This window comes from Pezoporus flaviventris, unplaced genomic scaffold, assembly GCF_033815535.1.
Source record: "Pezoporus flaviventris isolate CSIRO_AGI_PZ_B2104156 unplaced genomic scaffold, CSIRO_AGI_Pfla_v1 ptg000001l, whole genome shotgun sequence".
NCBI lineage: Eukaryota > Metazoa > Chordata > Aves > Psittaciformes > Psittacidae > Pezoporus > Pezoporus flaviventris.
In genome coordinates this window covers 6,100,588-6,116,506 of record NW_026892549.1, presented here as the reverse complement: position 1 = coordinate 6,116,506, position 15,919 = coordinate 6,100,588, and the positions used below count along the sequence as shown (strand labels likewise).

Sequence of the window (15,919 nt, the reverse complement as noted above, 5' to 3'; positions counted from 1 at the left end):
GGCGCTTAGACGAGAATCTCCAGCCAGCTGTTCATCAGAGATCTGGACAGTGGCAGGCAAGCCCCAGCAGCCTCCCGTTGGCAGTAAAGGCTTAGAGCAAACAGCGGTTTCCCCTTTAAGGTTGCTCTGAAAAGTGAGTGTGTAATTGCACCGAGCTGGCAGTGTGCCAGCAAATCCTAACAGCTCCACCAGAGAGACTATTTTCTGTGCCATGCCTGCCCCATTAACCCACATTCTGCTGGTAAACTCTGCGAGGTTGCAGAGAAGTACAGGAGTGGGAAACAACCCGTTGCACTGGGAAACGTTAAAAGGATGCTGGCAGCAGGGCTGCACTTCTGCCTGCTGTCTCAGGGAGCTGCAGAGCAGCTTGTCTGAAAGGGACCTAGAGGTACACATGAAGGAGATGACAGATGCTGTGTGGGGTGGCAAAAGAGCTGTTAAAAACACTCCTGTTCAAAATGAGGTGCACTGGGTCCCCATCTTATAACATTTGTTTTGAGGCTGCAAATTCTGAATGTCCACGTAAAATGAGAGGAGGAGAGTGACATTTTAGAGCACCAGCTGACAAACCTTCTCAAAGATTCCAAACCTAAGGCGGGTCACTGAATGTTACACTACACACATGCTGCTGACTTCAAGGGTATCACCCTGATCTAAACTGAAATAAACAAACATCAGAACTTATTCCCAGCACTGCTCATGGTATCAGAACAGGGAGAACGCAGCTCCCTGTGCTCTGCTTCCACCTCTGCCACTGACTTCTTGTTTAACAGACTTACACAAACAAGTTTTAAAACATACGCTTAATTTGAAGGTTTTTCAATTAGAGTCAGCTTTGAATATTTTGGGTAAACACCTCTGTTTATTCATAAATAGCATCATCATAAGGGTCTATCCTGCTACTGGCCTCAAGTGGAATGTCTTTGCTCAGGTTATTTATATATTTCCATATTCTCAGGAGAAAGGCATGACTAAAACTGCAACTATTAATAAAAGAAACAAATATAATTAAATAGTCAGGCTTGAGACATAGATGAAAGAATAACAACATATTTAAAGAATTAAATAGAGAGCTTTTTCATATGTGGCCTGAGGTCTACATGCTAAACTTTGGGAAGGCACCATAAAGGAAAATGAATTAATGCCTTTATGTATGAATTACACTCGGAATCTTTCTGGTTTTGATCTGGTCCCTGCACGCACTCAAACAGCAGGGACAGCTGGATTATAACAGGCAGGACTGATTTGGCCAGAATTACTTTCTCTGCTTATCAGATCTTCAAGTAATAGAGCACATTGTAAACACAGAAGAGAAAAATGGCCATGTGCATAAATCAGCCTTCTGTTTTGAGCTAGGAAAGCCAGTAGTATTTTAATTTCTCAATGTCCTTTGTCATACTTCAGTTTTCCACTGAAGATAACAAAATAGCTCGGAGAATTTCCTTTATAAAAATGAAAATCAAATCGAGAGCTTGCTTCGTTATTAGGAGTCTGCTGTTTTCTTGAAATTATCATCCTAGAAAGGGCAGAGAAGAAAGTTTCTGATCCTCCCCATTGTGACTTCAGAGGAAACCCTATTTTCAAAAGTGTCTCCAGAACACAACTTTCAGCAGCTAAAAGGATTTTGACATTTAAGACCCTAAGTAATTTTCTGTGTACATGTATAAATCAAAGCAGTTTTGAAATACTTAAACAAACTGTATTGTACTCACCTGGAACCAAAACACTCATTAATTTTAGAGAGCACTCAAATATAGTAACTCACATTAACTTCAGCTGTTTCCATTAATGACCTCTGATTGTAAGGATTTGCATAAAAAAAAACAAACTATCAGAATCTAGGTCATCCTTTTTAATCCTTTATACTCCACCAATCCCTGGGAATCCTAATACAAAGAATCAGTCAATATTAGTAAGATTAGGAAGACCTTTCAGGAACTATTTACAATAGGAACCCAATTCAAAAACCTTCTGGGTTATATGGTACAACTAACAGCACCTGAAATAAATCACTACTAAGCCCCACTTGTGAATGCCACAGCAATGAAAAGATGAACTCCGTGTCACTGTAACACCACAGTCAGAAGAACTGTTAATCATAAAATAGAAACCACATCCTTTTTGTCACAGCTCAGGAAAATCAGTCCCTCTTAGGGCTGGATGTTTAACTCCTATGCAACTATTCAACTGATTTTAAAAAATCCTGACTATTAAAGCCCCATATCACCACACAACTTGTGCATATGCACATATGCAGATGTACACAGACATTTCAAATACTAATGCAGTATTTCCACATCCAGCTGTGGTGACTTTTATTAAGCTTGCCATGTACATGTCCAGAAAAGGAGATAATGTCTGCATTGTATTATTTAATATGTACTAAACCTTGAAAACAATGAAGAAGTAACACAAACATAATTTTTGTGCTTCCTTCAAATTGATCTGTGCCTTGGTATGATTAACTGGAGAAGGAAATACTAAGGCATTAGTGGTAAAACCTGATTTAAGTCCACCAAAGAGACCTAACCGCACAGCTGACTCATGCAAACTACGTCCAAAAATGTTATAGTTGTCAGCTACACAGAAGTCTGAAGCAAATACTGAGCCTTAAAACATCCACACTGAAGGTCCCTGGAAGCTCCAGAATTGAGGTTTTATTTGTCAAGGTAACCATGGCTTTAAACAAGAAAAAAAATTCTTTTCTGATTTACTAGACCAGAGGAAAAGAAGAATGACACCACTTCACCCCCTCTTCTTTTGGGGGGGCTTCTGGCACCTCTCATGCATTGTAACAACTTCCATATCTTTCTTGGATATAAAACACAGGCAGTTTCCCTCCATCCAAGAGACAATACAGCTCTTTTCCCCAGCTATTTTATCTGATGCAATACCCTTCATTTTACTCAAGTACTTAATGGGACCACTTACTGGTGGTTTGAAGGACATCTGTGCCTGTTACCTAGAAATTAATGCTTCTGACTTAGAATAAGGGACCACTTTAAACAAAATCTAAAACCTAAAGAGATTGCTAAGAAAATCATGCCTGCGTGTTTGGAATAACTATTGAACATCCAATGTTTATATGCTGCTGTTTGCAAATGCCAGAAATTAGTTTTAATCCCCTCAAAACCAGTTTAAAAACACAGAGTAATGAAATCAATGAAAAGTAAAGAAGCAGTCAGTTCAATCCATGAGAATTGCCATTGTACAACATTTTTGCTTCTTGTTCAAAACATGGATGTCAATGGAAACAAGCAACTTTCCAGGGTATATGTTCTACCCCTTTACTATGTCAGAGAAGCATCATGTGTTGCAGAGCCAGTCCTAAAAGGAAGCTCATGCCAACTCAGTAAAGTGAACATCCATCACAGCGACGAAGGCCAGAGCAGAATGCAGAAGAATTCAGTGAAATATGGGGACCTTCTTTTCCCACTTAGTTAGCACTGCTCCCACTCCGTGAGTTGTAACATAAGTGTGCAGAGAATCAAGGTCAGGTTGAGAAAAAAAATAATAAAAGATCATCACAAACAGAACTGCTCCAGAGACAGATGTCCATTAACCCTGTCTTCCTCTGCTATTATGCCAGGCTTACACCAACCTACTCTGAACTGTAACACCTACCTTTTTCATAATATGCATTAGTAAGTCGCATAGCCCCAAGCTGAGGTTAATTTATGGCAGGACTTCAGCCCATGCCTATCTTTAAGTGCCTGTTCAAGTGCTGCTGTGAATCTGGCTTCACTGCCAACCCTTTAGGAAATTGCCTTTTCTACCTTGATTTCCCACACCAACATGGTGCAGAAAATAAAACTTTTTGGCACAATCAACCTTCATCAGCTGATGTTTATTTGCACTTAGAATGCATCTATTGCTGTTTCAGTTGAAAGAGCTGATGGTTGTTATAAATTGGAAGCATGTTTCACAACATTTTCCAAAGTCACATTCAAGGTCTCGTGTAAATGTCAACAGAACCTTAGAAAACAATGTATGTAATGATGAGCTGCAATGTGACCACATGCCACCAATGAAGTGCCACACAATGACAGCATACCTAATAAAATGTGACAAGATGGGTTATGACCAGACACGGAATATGAAATGCCACAATATGTGACTTCCACCGTAAGGTACAGACAATGAGACAGCCTGCTGCAAGAAAAAATGTTGTCGGATACCACCAAACTGATTGGGAAGAAATGACGAGTGGAAAAAAAGGGAACATTCTGTAAAAAAAACCCATCTGATCTTTTCCTAACCTCTTTCTTGCTTTTTCCCTGTTCCTCGCCAATTTCTTGACATTCATCCTTCGTTGGGCTGCATCTGGTGCTTCTGTATGCTGACGTTTTTTAATTATTAACCTTGCTTATGGCAAAAGGATTTGCAATGCCTAAACATCTGATGCTTTTTCCAAGACCTGCATGGACCAGATTGATATAGCACAAAATAATCTCCTCTCAAGGGAAACACGATTTGGGTAGCTGGGCTTACATGAGGGAGTGTGCAGATCCCCAGCCCAAGGTCATGTAAATGTAGTTCAGGGACTATTTGCTGGAGGAGAAAAAGTTGGCTTGTAACTGAAGAATCAGATGTTCTATTCTTCTTACCATCATGAATTGCAAAAACATGTTCCTCTTCTAATGTAATTTTAATATGAGTTATTTGTAATCATGAATCTGGATGTAACTAACTGCAGTAATTGTACTAAGCAAATCAAGTTCTGCACTTGATCATACTGATAATAGGCTTGGAGAAGTTCTTCCTACATCAGAAAATTCACTCAGATTTACACCAGCATAACACAGTACACAGTGTAGGAGGAGTTTTCTATAGTATATATATACAGTACAAATTCAGCAATTTACTTAAATAAATGCAGGTACCATTCCATTTTAATCTGAGTTGTTCACTGGTTCTAAACATTTCATTACTTCTAAAATGGGAGTTGCACTGCTTCTTCCCTCTGTGCTTTTTCCAGTGACTGGTCATATTATTAGAGACTTACCCTGATTTGCCGCTTTGAGCTGTTTCTGCAACTTTGTGCACTATGTCCCAGGAATTGCAGAAATTAATCACTTGTGACAATTCTGAATCATTCTGAAACTTGCTAAACATTAAACAGACTGTGAGACCTTTCTCTAATCAAAGTGTCTTACTGGATTCATCAATTTGAACCACTACATTGACGCTAACCATTTGAAACTAGTTGTGTAGACTCTGTTGCATATATGTATTTAAGGTGCAACAGCATGTGTCTTTTGAGTGAGGCAAGAATCATAGAAGTGTCCCTGTATAGCCTTGATGAGGATTTACTCAGTATGCAAATCATCATGGGCTGCCCAATCTGTTGCCTTTGTACACAGCAGTAAAAGCTGCAAGCCCACACACTGGTACTGGAAGAAGCTCATCTTCCTCAGCTTCAGGAAATCAGGAAAATGGGCTGTAATATGACTAATAAAAGGGTACTTTATGTGAGTTGGCACATCCTATTTAAAGGTGCTCATAAAATAGCCTTCTAGCTGCAGAATGAACCTCTGTTATATGGAGACCAAGGCATACAGGCTGGAAACCCATCTCTGTAACACACGAACTACATGCCAGGTCCCTGAAAAGCAAATGACAATATTTGAGTGAAACCAAGCAGTCAGTCAAAATCCCAGTGAATGGCCTGAAAAATATGGATAATAGGCTTGGATGGATAAAATATGGATAGACAAGTGTTAACTCAAATGTAGTCTGTAGGAATTCTTGGCAGAATAATGGGAAGCACTTCTCTTATGTGTGCCTGCCCTTGCTCTGCTGTAGGTTTGACTTCCTGACATTTGGTTTATGCAGCTGCATTTAAAAGCATTTAATTCTTATTACCTTGATTCTGTCTCACAATTTTTTGCCATCACAGATGGCAGAATTTTATTCACTAGCAGCCTGGCTGTGCTTCAAACTCCCCTGCTCAAGAGCAGGATGTGCTGCCAGGATACCACAGCTCTCTTCATTCCCAGCTTCTTAATCCTTCATGAAAAAACCTTGGTTCTAGACAACAAATAGACAGGACAGAGGGGCACGCTGCACCACCCCAGCTGTCTTGGTTCCTCCATCCCAGATCCTTGGTAGCTTTACAGTCAAGATTTAACTCTGCAAAGAAACCACCAATGTTAATGACTCATGAATGTTTGCATTTTGGTCAAAGCCACAGTCTGTGTCCTGAGCTGGAGGGGGATTTGTTCTTTTCTTGCTGCTTCATGGTAGTTACTGATAACTGAGAGTGAACTTTCACGTCACAGAAGAGTAACACTTGTTATAACAGCAGAACCCTCTCTACAGTCCCAGTTATCAGAATGATAGCAGTACACTGGCAAGTATCTGCCTTCTCCAAAGAATCTGCCATTCAGGCAAAGCTCTTCACACATTACCTATATGTGCAGCTCTGGTAGTTTACTTTTCCCATATCCTCTGCTCTCTGTCTGCAAATCCCACTCTGATGGGAATATCAGAATGTTTAGGAACTGAGCACTTTCTTCTTTCCTTTTCTTTTTTACATCAGCATTTCCTTAATCCCCTATAAAAGCATTTGCTTTTTCCACCCTTTTGTCTTGAGATTTTTCTGCTCGTAATACTTCCCCTAAACTACGCTGATTCAGCTCCCACCAAAACCAGTGTTCATACTTGTAAGAGGTATAAACTTAAGGTTTGATGTTTCACAGCCCTGCAGTGAGAGGAAGGGCAGATATTTTCAAAGTTCAACTTTGTATGCTGCTCTGTACTTATCTCAGCTGTCAATTTTATCCCATTGAAGGAAAAATATTTTCTAGTTTTTGAACAAGGCACAGGGTGCTTCATTCTAACCCTAAAGAAAGTGCCAGGATGTGACAAGGCCAGTCAGTGAATATATTATGTGCAGAGAGCAAGTTTGGGTTATTTTAGTGTTTTATGCTTTGCTATTTTTTTAAATCTGACCGTAATATGAGAAAACAAACAAAAACACTGTCTAGGACAGTGTATAAGTAGTGTGTAAGTGTGTAAGACAAATACTTTGCGGTAGACGTGCTCAGAGAACAAGACCTTTTCAGGACTTTTAAAAGTTTTCAGCAAGTGAAATTACTAAAGTGATTATCCCCTTCACCACAAGTCTTTATTATCTAAGGGGTGATTGCTCTGAGATGTCAATATTAACAGTTAAAGTCAAACAACAAATTATTAAGTTCAGTAACATTAACTTTGAATCCTGGGTCAGTTTACAATGAATGACAGGGTTATATAGCATATCCCAGTACCACTGTCATGTTTGCTTCATGATTAACTTTGAGACATTCTGTCAGGTCTTCTGATGAGAGTCAACAGTAGCTGACTTTAGCTCCATGAGCTTTCTGCTACCCTCTTCCCAGCAACTCTGCCACAAAGTGAGGGCCAAGCTCTGTCAAAATTAGTGACCTACACTGAAATAATCTTCTAATCACAATATTCAATTGAAGCAGGAAGAATTTAATTTCACAGGTTTTGGTTATCAAGTAAAATGAAGTTAGTAATGCCTGCAGTAAAACACTGGTACTGTCCCTGACTGACAGAGTAAATTCTCTCTCATTACTCACTTGAGTAATCCCACTGATATCTATGGAGTGACCAAGGTGACCTGCTGACCACAAATAATTTAGGTTGTGTAAGTTGCCTGACACTTAATGGTCCAGAACTTTGCTCTCAGTTTCTCATGGCCTTATCAGACAAGCTGTTTAGGGTGAAACTTTCCATACCAGGTATCTGCCTAAGCCTTTACTTGACAAATTTTGAGACAAAAGGTTCAGAATGAGAGGAAGGGGAAAAAGGAGTTACTTTGCCTGTGTTAGAAAAGGAGTTTTATTTCTGCTCACATGAGATGCTCCAGACAGTCCACAATTTTAAGCAAGGGTTTGAAATTTTGCAGCATTTAGCCTTGATGTCGAGAATATACATTATGTCATCCATCCCTGTGAAAATTAGCCCAAATTTGGTCACTCAGATCATGTCTGCCAAGTTCACATGGTCAGCAAGAACCTGTTAAAGAGTATGGCAGTTCATTTTTCTCGACATTAAATATTTCCTGAGCATAATCCCCGTTCTCTGGTCCAGGTAGACCTGCAGGCTCCACATGGAACTGAAGCACTGAATACCGCACTGAATACCTCTTCTATTGCTCTTCTGACCTACAAAGGGCCAACAAAGCACAAGGCATATGACCTGAAACCACAGGACTGCTTCTGCTTTTTGCTGCTGTCCTGTTGGGCTCAGATGAGAAATGAGAAACCCCGGGGTGGTAAAACATGCTTTTCATGCCCCAAAGAGCTATGAAACAATTGCAGAACTCCTTCATATTTCAGTAAAGACCCATATACTGTAAATTTCAGTGAAGCTTCTTCTTAATTTAGCAACTACATTATCTGCCAATACAAGAAATAACACAACAAATCTTTACTTCAGTAATATAGAGAATACATTAAGGTATGTATACTTGCTCTTAAACACCTACATTAATCCCAAAAGCATAAAATCCTGCTGATGAAGCCAAGTATTTATTTGCATGTAGATATTACATGAGCTATATATTTGTAGCCTCACCTCAACATTTACTTGAAAGAAGTAATTCCCAGGCATTTCTATACTGTTGATTAAACCCCCAGCACTGAAGCTGTATCAGAAACTGCTGTGTTTCCTGCCACTTTAAGCCAGGTAAAACAAAACTATGACTGCTAAACAGAAAAGAAAATCTGTATGGAAAATAAAGACATTTACGAGATGCTAAGTCATCTTTTAATTATGCAAGAGGATTTAATGTTTTTAATTATATTGAAATGGTGACAGTGCTCTTTTGTGTCTATATTTTTATATCTAGAAAAGTAAAGCACACTTCAGAACCCTAAGTTTAAAACTGAGACCAATGTAAAATACTAAGATCCAGACAATGAATTAAAAAATCCTTCTATTTGCCTTGAGTTTTTTGAGTCTTCAGGGTGTGATTATATCACATCTACAACCTCTTCTGTAGGAGGCTCAAATACTATTGTCTTTTAAACAGAATGAAATGACAGCCAAGAATCTGGTGTCATCATTTGATCCTTGCAGCTGAAAGCTCACAGAAAATCATCAACTATGATGAGACTGTGGTCTGACAATCTTGCCAGTAACTGATTCAGATCTGGAGTAAGAACCTGAATTGAATCACACTTAATCCTGAGAGAAATTACTCAGGTACAAGTCTGCTGAATACATTTATCCCACTGATAATAATTTATAATTTTACCCTGCCATACAGATAACTGGAATTGATTTCCAGTGTACTAGGTTTCTGTTCACACAATCAGGAATGCCTTGGCCTGAAAGGGCACGAAGGTGAAGGCATTGACTATAAACTAAGAGGGTGTCATGACTACTGTAGGACAGTGGGGAACACAACATCTCTTTTGTAGGCATAGACATTACTCACAAATTCTGACACTAACAATCACTTAAGGAACTGCTCTAAATCTATGCCTCTAGAATGTTTTTACCATACCAGAAAGTCATCATTTCAGACCATTGCATGCATTAAGTAAGGAAGGCCACTTAAAATAAATAATAAAAATTATTGTTATGCTTAATTGGCAGTCTTTTTCACATTCCTTCAACTATGTAAGTCATTGTTCAGCTTGACCCATTATTGAATTGTGAACACATTATAATCCTTTCATAATGCATTCACATTGAATGGGCAATGATGCAAGTACTATTAAAAAGCCACTCTTAACTTTCATTGCTCATGGGATATCTGGATTTAAATAACTCTCTAATTCAACACTATACATTGTCCTCAAGAAATTCTAGCAAGGCAGATTACAAAAGGAAACATTCCTTGACAAGATCACTTTTTAAAAATGGGAGCTGTTAAAAGCCTCTCAGGTGCTGGGAATCTGAGCAGTCACATGTGGAGATGAAGAGGTGGGCAGAGCAGAGCACAGGTGAAGCAGTGCGTCTACAATCAATGTACTCATCCATGCCTGGGAATTATGACATCACAAATGCTATTCATCTGTGCTAGGAAGACTGTCAGAAGCAACATATGCAGGAAGGCATTTAGAATGTTTCCATACAGACCACGTCAGTAAGACCAATTCTTTGTACTTAATTTACTTAATTCTCCCTTTCACCAGCTCTGTCTCAATAGATTAATATATCAAGAAATAATGAGAATTTTGGAAACTTAGATGAAAAATATATCTAGGCCAAAGTTTCCCCCATTATTGCCAAGAAAACATGAAGGGAACTGTTTATTCATTTTCAAGGACATAAGAGAAACAGTTGTTAATAGTTTAAGAAATGGTTTTAGGAACTACAAAGGATGAAGTAAATAATGATGGTTATTATCAACTAATAATGCCTTCTAGAATCATGTAACATATGTTAGGTGTTAAACCCATTAACATGCCAGCTAAACTGCTTTCTCCTCATCCCAAGACACTCCAAGGTGATGGGTTTGGATGGGCACGGTACAGTCCAGCACCAAGAAAGTAGGAGGGGCAAAGTTCATCAGAAAGGCATGTGTCAGCATTATAACTGGAATGCTTCCTGCTAAAGCAGCAGCAATGGATCTCCAGCCCCCCTATATTTTACTGCTGCAGCAAAAGGATTTTTTTCCTTGCTACCTTCTATAATTTAAATCTGACTGGACTCTTTAACTCAATTAAAACTGCTACTGACTCAAAGGGATTTTTTCTTGATAAATCCTGACTTTAAAATTGCAATCTAATGTTACATTTGTTGTTTGGGACTGAAATCCCTGTAAATACAGTGAATTTATTTTGAAGCAGTTTCATCAAATGAGCTTGGATGGTGAAGATCTGACCCGGACAAGCGGGTAAGTGGGGAAGACCCTGCATTTGGTCAAGCCAAGCCCTGTAGACTGGGAAGCCACACTGGGCCTGAGCACATTTTCTAGTCAGGGCCCAGGGAGGAACCAACTGAGATCCGTTGGTATGAAACAGGGAAAGGACATAATACTGTCACAGGTATGGTGGCAAAAAAAAGGCAAAAATGTATTACTTGATTTTTGAGGAATCCAGCTATCTGTTTCAATATTCATACTGAAGAATGACAATTATAGTGGTTAACTTGCCATTTTACAATACACATGAAGGGCCAAGCAAGGCCAAGCAATGAGTCATTTCTACTTGAGCCAATCTATTTATAGCATAAAAAGGTAAATAGAGATCCAAACACCTGCTAAGGCTCTCTTGTTTTAACGCTTTGCTCCTTACACTCGTTCCCGCCTGGCAGACTTCGGTTACTTCACTGTGTCTGTGTGGATCCCCACAGCTGGGAGACAAGTACTAAAACTGCAACAATTTCCTCACTTATTATTTGTGGCAAAAAAAAATCAGGTATTGGGCTGTGTGACTCTCCTTCAGTGTCACTGAAGGAGGCAGGTAGTGACACACAATGAAATTCAGTGAACCTGCAGGAAATCAGAGTGTTTGACCCCACAGGAGTGAGTTACCGTGGGGGTAAGTGAAAACTTCCTTTCTCTTAGAGAGCACCTGTGCATCCTCTGATCTTGGGGAACTGCCAGAGACTGCAATAACTTTAGCAGCCTCTTTATACCCAACTGAACAGTTGTCATTCTTTCTGATGAAAGGGGATTCCTGTGTCCACCCTGACTTTGCTGATAGCTCAGTTTTATGCCACAGCTCCCTTGAATGTCCCTCTGCAGAGAGGGACAACCGGAGTCTGTCCACTCTCAGGCTCCCTAAAATTGACAGCAAGTACTTACTGAGCTTTCCAAAAAGGCATCACTGCACCAATCTGTCCCATGTATAAACACCAATGAGGCAGAGATTTAGGGTTTAGTCTCAGTATCTAATAAACAGCATTGCTCCTGTCACAAAAGACTGTTTCTGTAATAATTTAAAAACTAAAAAGTGCATTTATAAACATCTGCATTTCTACACACAGAAAGAGGGCTCATTAAAACCAGGTGAGTGGAGTAGGCAAATTCCCTTCATGTTGAAGAAAGGTAGAAGCAGGTATAGTGCACTGCAAACCAAACCTGTTCAAGCAGGGAAGCTCTAGTTCCCAAACCCAAATTAGCCTACACAGTACCAGTAATCATCAGGAGAAATTTAGATTATAGAAAATATTTCATACTGATAACTTCCTGAAGTCATGCATATCTTTGTGTTACTAGTCACCACCTGCATAGGTGAAATGAGGTTAATCACAGTAGGAAACTGTTATGAAATAATTTTGACTGAGGAAATAACCAATCAAGTTTCCCATGTGGATAACCAGCATAGCGGCAGGCATTTGAGCTACTCTGGAAACAACAGTACTATTCACAGTAACTTAGTAACTACATTTTAGTATATTGCAAAAGCAGGATGTAAAAGGAAAACTTTTATGTATCAATAACTATAACAGACACAATGTATTTCCATCTTCCATATATATATATATATACACACACATGTATGTGTTCTTACACCTTCTACTTAAGGAGGCTTCCCAACATGCTGAAGCCTGTTTCTACACAACTTGTTTGTAACATGCAAATCAACTAACACAGGCAAAGCTTTCAGCTTCTAAGAGAATCTTTCTGATCAAGTGTGCTTTTTGCTAATAGATACTGCAGAGCATGAAAACAGCTGTTCTAATTCCATCTCTCCTAGCAGAAACCCTGTCTTTAAAAGTCACTCATCACTGAATGGCCTTTAGTCCACAGAAAAATGTGAAGTATGCTTTAATTACATCCCCAGTGGCCTCCCATTTGATGTCCTGTCCACTGTATCTCTGGCAAGACAGCCTTATCTCTGGATATTTTTCAATTACACTAAGCAGCATTTATTCAGGTCCTCACTGATTCACTGTATCAGTATGTGGCTATTTGCTCTTTAACCATAATTTCAAAAAGTGAAGTCTACCTAATTAAAAAATGTAAGCTTTCCAGTAACACTTAGTAATAATGGCTACATTAATTAACATTACATTCAAATGGAAGCCCTCTGAGGATACGTATCACACTGCTAGCATGTTTATACCCAATGTGGTAATATCAACTCTTGCTTTTACAAAATAATTCTTGCTTTATAACAATACATGTTAGTTGAGAATTAAGCACTGCTTGATATGTTAGATATGCTGTCCCTGTATTTTAGTGTACTATATAATTCATTTCATTCATATTTTATTTCCTCTTTAGAACAGTCATACGCATCAAATGAACTGGATATCAGCCCTGTGCAGACAAGATGCCTTTTCTCTGTCATCTGAGTTTTCAGAGTCAGACTCCTGCAGCACTTGCAATACACAGAAAAATTTGCTCATGCACATCTTACCTCTTTGGTGTGGGTATGGAAGGAGACTGACATGTCCAAGAGAAGTTTCCGCTGTTCCACCCTCCTGACAAAATCCTGAATTCGTACTTCCAGATGCCGGGCTGCTTTATAGATCTCTTCAGGGTCACATTCTCCAGTCTGAGCCAACTGCTCTGCAGCCTCCAAAAGCTTGTCTGCATTGGTGTATGTATTCTACCAGCAAACAAAGCAAGAAACAGAGTATGAGCAATACAACTATGGTAAGTAAACCCTTGAGACAGGCTGTTTATACCTTCAAAGGCATGAAAGGCAAGTGATTACCAGAGTTTTAAAACAATAGTAGTAATTCCTACTGGCACTGCCTTCTGTGGAAAGGGAATGTATAAAGCCACATATATTAAATAATTTCTTATTTGAAACACACCACCCCATCCCAATTCTGCTGGGCATAGTAACAGGACTGTCCACTTGTTTATTTCCAAGTTCCCTGGAATTTCTCAGAGATAATGTAATGAAGCAAGTGAGACTAACCACGTGATACTCGGCTACAAGCTCATTGCAAAGGACTCACAATGGCTATCACATTACAGCATGTAATCATGTTAGCCAGATACGTCTTAGCCTCAAGAAACATTTGCCTTTCATTGGCTTTTGTGAGATAACTTAAAAAGACTGTGTTTTCAAGTTCCTTCTACATTTTTTCCTCTCATCTACTGTTCTGCATCATATTTCTAAATGGAGTAGTCTATCTGATTAGCTTGCAGATTCCAGTAGGTATTGCTGAGATTGCTTTGGAGGGGTAACATTTCCAGTTGCACGGGGGCACGTGCCTGCCCTCCATTACATAAGAATTTGAACACTTCACCATCCTGAATAGATTTACCCCACAGAAATGGCTTTTGCAATATGTGATGTTTTATCCCCACTTTACAGAGAAGGAACAGAAGAGCACAGAAGTGAAGCAATGTACCCAAGACTGTGCCAGACTGTGGAGGAACAGAGGTGAATTCCCTCAAACTTACCTCAGCTTTCCAACTACCTGCCCATCCTTTCTCTCCCTTTTTCATGTTTCTGGAAAACACCACTAAACTAATACATCAGAGTCTCATAAATAACAGCAAAAATGGAAAGGGACTGCAATCATCTCCATAGCCATGGAGCTATGTTTAGTCATCTATGTTTAGCTGACTAAACATAGCCAGGCTTTGCTGCAATAGAAAAGCTTTCTTCACTTGCGGCCAATGCTCTGTGGTGTTTAACACAAAAATAAGGACAAAGATACCAGCTTAAGGGCGTTGTCAGTCCCAGGTGAGATCTTCAGAAATGCTCAGTGTCAGCCTAAGACTGCTTCCACTGAGGATTTTAACCTCCCCATTAACAGAAGCAGAATTGTAGCACTTTCCTTTTCAAAAATCCTACTGAGAATCCTCTGCAGTTTAAAAAATGCATTAACTTGATGCTTATACACAAAATACATTTGAACACTGCACACACACACGTACTTCTGAGTATTAAAGTAACACTGTCAAACATAAAAGCCATGAATCAAGTCATGTTGTTCTTACTTAGATAATATCCTGCTGTAATCAATAGTTGTTGCTTGAGAAAATATTCAATACAGAGACAGAAGACTGACCTCCAAGTGTTTAATGAGAGAAAGTATTTCCAGTTATAAAAAGCTGAAAGAAAACAGCTCATTCATGGTTCATTTTCCCAGTTTCTGAGGGCTGACTATAAATATACGGTATTTGCATTTCTCTTTTTGGACTGTGAAGAACATATTCTAGACAGTTTTGTTACCAATAGTAAATTTTATTCCCTCACTTTCAGGCCACTGCTATAATGGTTAGGTTGTTAACAGCAGCAAAATGTTATGTTTTAAAAATCATTTTTTGGAAACCTCTTCAGCTGAGAATTTGTAAAAAATGTTCCATTTAATATGACCTGAATTAGGGTCCAGTTTCACTTAACAGCATCCTTTCTGAATGATCCACTTCCAATAGTATTTGGAACAAATGCCAAAGCTAGCACTATTTTTCAAAGTCTACTCCACTCGAGGGTTTTTCACACATTACCACTACAACAGCTCGAACGCCAGTCCAGCTCCCTGCGGAGAAGGCTATTCCTGACTTAATTTGTAACATTTAGAATACCTTTAAATGCATTCACTCTCTGCTTATGGCACACATCTGGGACACAAATACCTTTGCTGAAATACAGTATGACTACAGCTTTGCTGCCTTTGTACCTAACATACTTCTGTACATCTCCGCTGAAAACCACTACAAGTTTACTGATTCTAACACATGATGTACCTGATGACGTATAGATGAGGTGAGTTCACCATCAGATATAAAACCACTGCATGGTGAGAAGGGTGTAGGCTAGGCCCTAGATTTGGGGGTATTTCAAGTATGGTGAAATTTTTGTTCACCTCTTTTTCTGTCTTTACCCACTAAGTTCAGTCAGGTGCAGTTCATGCTAGGAAAAACACTAGCATCTTTACCCCTGCCATTCTAGAAGGCTTGGTGCTGAGAGATTTCCAGCTCACTGCTGCAGATTTAAGAGTTTTAGATACATTTCAGATAAGCAACCACATTTGGGAGTTA

At 39.2% G+C, this 15,919-nt stretch overlaps 1 protein-coding gene across 13 annotated transcripts in view; it reads right to left on the bottom strand.

Annotated features, from left to right (window-relative positions):
* KALRN (kalirin RhoGEF kinase) overlaps positions 1-15,919 on the bottom strand; it is a 514,073-nt gene that overhangs the window by 201,379 nt on the left and 296,775 nt on the right. For all 13 annotated transcript variants that reach the window (XM_061472089.1, XM_061472007.1, XM_061471725.1 and 10 more), the window contains exon 11: positions 13,332-13,523. In XM_061472089.1, the coding sequence (XP_061328073.1) occupies positions 13,332-13,523 (192 nt within the window). The remainder of the gene's footprint in view (positions 1-13,331; positions 13,524-15,919) is intronic.